At 37.0% G+C, this 3,651-nt stretch overlaps 1 protein-coding gene across 1 annotated transcript; it reads right to left on the bottom strand.

Moving 5' to 3' along the window:
- Positions 1–2,489: 2,489 nt before the first annotated feature.
- LOC118941057 (Kruppel-like factor 18) lies at positions 2,490–3,277 on the bottom strand (the record flags this gene model as incomplete). Its single annotated transcript, XM_036951395.1, has 1 exon — positions 2,490–3,277. A coding segment is annotated over exon 1 (774 nt), but the record flags the coding sequence as incomplete, so codon positions are not given.
- Positions 3,278–3,651: the final 374 nt, after the last annotated feature.

The following is a 3,651-nucleotide window of genomic DNA, read 5'->3' as shown; positions in this document are numbered from 1 at the left end:
CATCGTCATGGTGATATCGAAATCCGAAAAAGCAACAACAAAACATCAAAAAGTTGATTTTGTTTGCTGTCTAGGTTCCTCAGAAGATTATCACAGGACTGTGATGGTAATGTTAGTTTGTTGTGTTTGATAACAGATTATCACAGGACTGTGAGGGTAATGTTAGTTTGTTGTGTTTGACAACAGATTATCACAGGACTGTGAGGGTAATGTTAGTGTGTTGTGTTTGATAACAGATTATCACAGGACTGTGAGGGTAATGTTAGTGTGTTGTGTTTGATAACAGATTATCACAGGACTGTGAGGGTAATGTTAGTTTGTTGTGTTTGATAACAGATTATCACAGGACTGTGAGGGTAATGTTAGTTTGTTGTGTTTGATAACAGATTATCACAGGACTGTGAGGGTAATGTATGTTTGTTGTGTTTGATAACAGATTATCACAGGACTGTGAGGGTAATGTTAGTTTGTTGTGTTTGATAACAGATTATCACAGGACTGTGAGGGTAATGTAAGTTTGTTGTGTTTGATAACAGATTATCACAGGACTGTGAGGGTAATGTTAGTGTGTTGTGTCTGATAACAGATTATCACAGGACTGTGAGGGTAATGTTAGTGTGTTGTGTTTGATAACAGATTATCACAGGACTGTGAGGGTAATGTACGTTTGTTGTGTTTGATAACAGATTATCACAGGACTGTGAGGGTAATGTACGTTTGTTGTGTTTGATAACAGATTATCACAGGACTGTGAGGGTAATGTACGTTTGTTGTGTTTGATAACAGATTATCACAGGACTGTGAGGGTAATGTTAGTGTGTTGTGTTTGATAACAGATTATCACAGGACTGTGAGGGTAATGTACGTTTGTTGTGTTTGATAACAGATTATCACAGGACTGTGAGGGTAATGTACGTTTGTTGTGTTTGATAACAGATTATCACAGGACTGTGAGGGTAATGTACGTTTGTTGTGTTTGATAACAGATTATCACAGGACTGTGATGGTAATGTTAGTTTGTTGTGTTTGATAACAGATTATCACAGGACTGTGAGGGTAATGTTAGTTTGTTGTGTTTGATAACAGATTATCACAGGACTGTGAGGGTAATGTTAGTTTGTTGTGTTTGATAACAGATTATCACAGGACTGTGAGGGTAATGTTAGTTTGTTGTGTTTGATGACAGATGTCTGGGTTTCTCAAACTCTGATATTGAGGAGCAGTCAGGAGGTTATTGTCCCAAATTGCAGCACATTCCCTGTAAACTGGAGGGCACTACTTCTGTCAAGAGCCCTATAGAACCCTATTCACTATATAGGGCACTACTTCTGACCAGAGCCCTATTGAACCCTATTCCCTATATAGTGCACTACTTTAGACCAGAGCCCTATAGAACCCTATTCCCTATATAGGGCACTACTTCTGACCAGAGCCCTATTGAACCCTATTCCGACTAAGAGGAGCTATTATATATCCAAGCAGCAGCCAAGTATCTCCCTCTCTCTCTCTGTCTCTCTCTCTCTCTCTGTTTCTCTCTCTCTCTCTCTCTGTCTCTGTCTCTGTCTCTCTGTCTCCGTCTCTGTCTCTCTGTCTCTGTCTCTGTCTCTCACTGTCTCTCACTGTCTCTCTCTCACCGTATCTCACTCTCTTTCTGCTATAGCAGGAGCTACATTTTTCTTGTCAGAACAATGAATGAGACTAAATTGTCTGGAAAGCTCAGGTGTTGAAATGTATATGTGTGGTTATCAAAACCAAAAGTTCACATCGCTTGCCAAAACCCTGGATGATATTGTGACAGGTTAGACTAAATCTTCATCTGTAAACTCCCTATCTCAAAAATGGAAACCTATTCCTCATGAAGCGCACTGTTTTTATCCAGCATCCACAGGGCAGTGCACTACCTAGGGAATAGGGTGACATTTGGGATTCAACCCTAAGAAACTAAACACTGTTATTGGATTGGATGTAAAGGTTGAGGTTGTCATTACGAATAGTGTCTGATTGGATGTAAAGGTTGAGGTTGTCATTACGAATAGTGTCTGATTGGATGTCAAGGTTGAGGTTGTCATTATGAATAGTGTCTGATTGGATGTAAAGGTTGTCATTATGCATAGTGTCTGATTGGATGTAAAGGTTGTCATTATGAATAGTGTCTGATTGGATGTAAAGGTTGTCATTATGAATAGTGTCTGATTGGATATAAAGGTTGTCATTATGAATAGTGTCTGATTGGATGTAAAGGTTGTCATTATGAATAGTGTCTGATTGGATGTAAAGGTTGTCATTATGAATAGTGTCTGATTGGATATAAAGGTTGTCATTATGAATAGTGTCTGATTGGATGTAAAGGTTGAGGTTGTCATTATGAATAGTGTCTGATTGGATGTAAAGGTTGAGGTTGTCATTATGAATAGAGTCTGATTGGATGTAAAGGTTGTCATTATGAATAGTGTCTGATTGAATGTAAAGGTTGTCATTATGAATAGTGTCTGATTGGATATAAAGGTTGAGGTTGTCATTATGAATAGTGTGTGATTGGATGTAAAGGTTGGCATTATGAATAGTGTCTGATTGGATGTAAAGGTTGTCATTATGAATAGTGTCTGATTGGATGTAAAGGTTGTCATTATGAATAGTGACTGATTGGATGTAAATGTTGAGGTTGTCATTATGCATAGTGTCTGATTGGATATAAAGGTTGTAATTATGAATAGTGTCTGATTGGATGTAAAGGTTGTCATTATGAATAGTGTCTGATTGGATGTAAAGGTTGTCATTATGAATAGTGACTGATTGGATGTAAATGTTGAGGTTGTCATTATGAATAGTGTCTGATTGGATGTAAAGGTTGTCATTATGAATAGTGTCTGATTGGATGTAAATGTTGTCATTATGAATAGTGTCTGATTGGATGTAAAGGTTGTCATTATGAGTAGTGTCTGATTGGATGTAAAGGTTGTCATTATGAATAGTGTCTGATTGGATATAAAGGTTGTCATTATGAATAGTGTCTGATTGGATGTAAAGGTTGTCATTATGAATAGTGTCTGATTGGATATAAAGGTTGTCATTATGAATAGTGTCTGATTGGATGTAAAGGCTGAGGTTGTCATTATGAATAGTGTCTGATTGGATGTAAAGGTTGTCATTATGAATAGTGTCTGATTGGATGTAAAGGTTGTCATTATGAATAGTGTCTGATTGGATGTAAAGGTTGAGGTTGTCATTATGAATAGTGTCTGATTGGATGTAAAGGTTGTCATTATGAATAGTTTCTGATTGGATGTAAAGGTTGAAGTTGTCATTATGAATAGTGTCTGATTGGATGTAAAGGTTGTCATTATGAATAGTGTCTGATTGGATGTAAAGGTTGAGGTTGTCATTATGAATAGTGTCTGATTGGATGTAAAGGTTGAGGTTGTCATTATGAATAGTGTCTGATTGGATGTAAAGGTTGTCATTATGAATAGTGTCTGATTGGATGTAAAGGTTGTCATTATGAATAGTGTCTGATTGGATGTAAAGGTTGTCATTATGAATAGTGTCTGATTGGATGTAAAGGTTGAGGTTGTCATTATGAATAGTGTCTGATTGGATGTAAAGGTTGTCATTATGAATAGTTTCTGATTGGATGTAAAGGTTGAAGTTGTC

The sequence above is a fragment of the Oncorhynchus mykiss genome, chromosome 18 (assembly GCF_013265735.2).
Source record: "Oncorhynchus mykiss isolate Arlee chromosome 18, USDA_OmykA_1.1, whole genome shotgun sequence".
Taxonomy (NCBI): Eukaryota; Metazoa; Chordata; class Actinopteri; order Salmoniformes; family Salmonidae; genus Oncorhynchus; species Oncorhynchus mykiss.
This window is presented reverse-complemented; position numbering and strand designations above follow the sequence as displayed.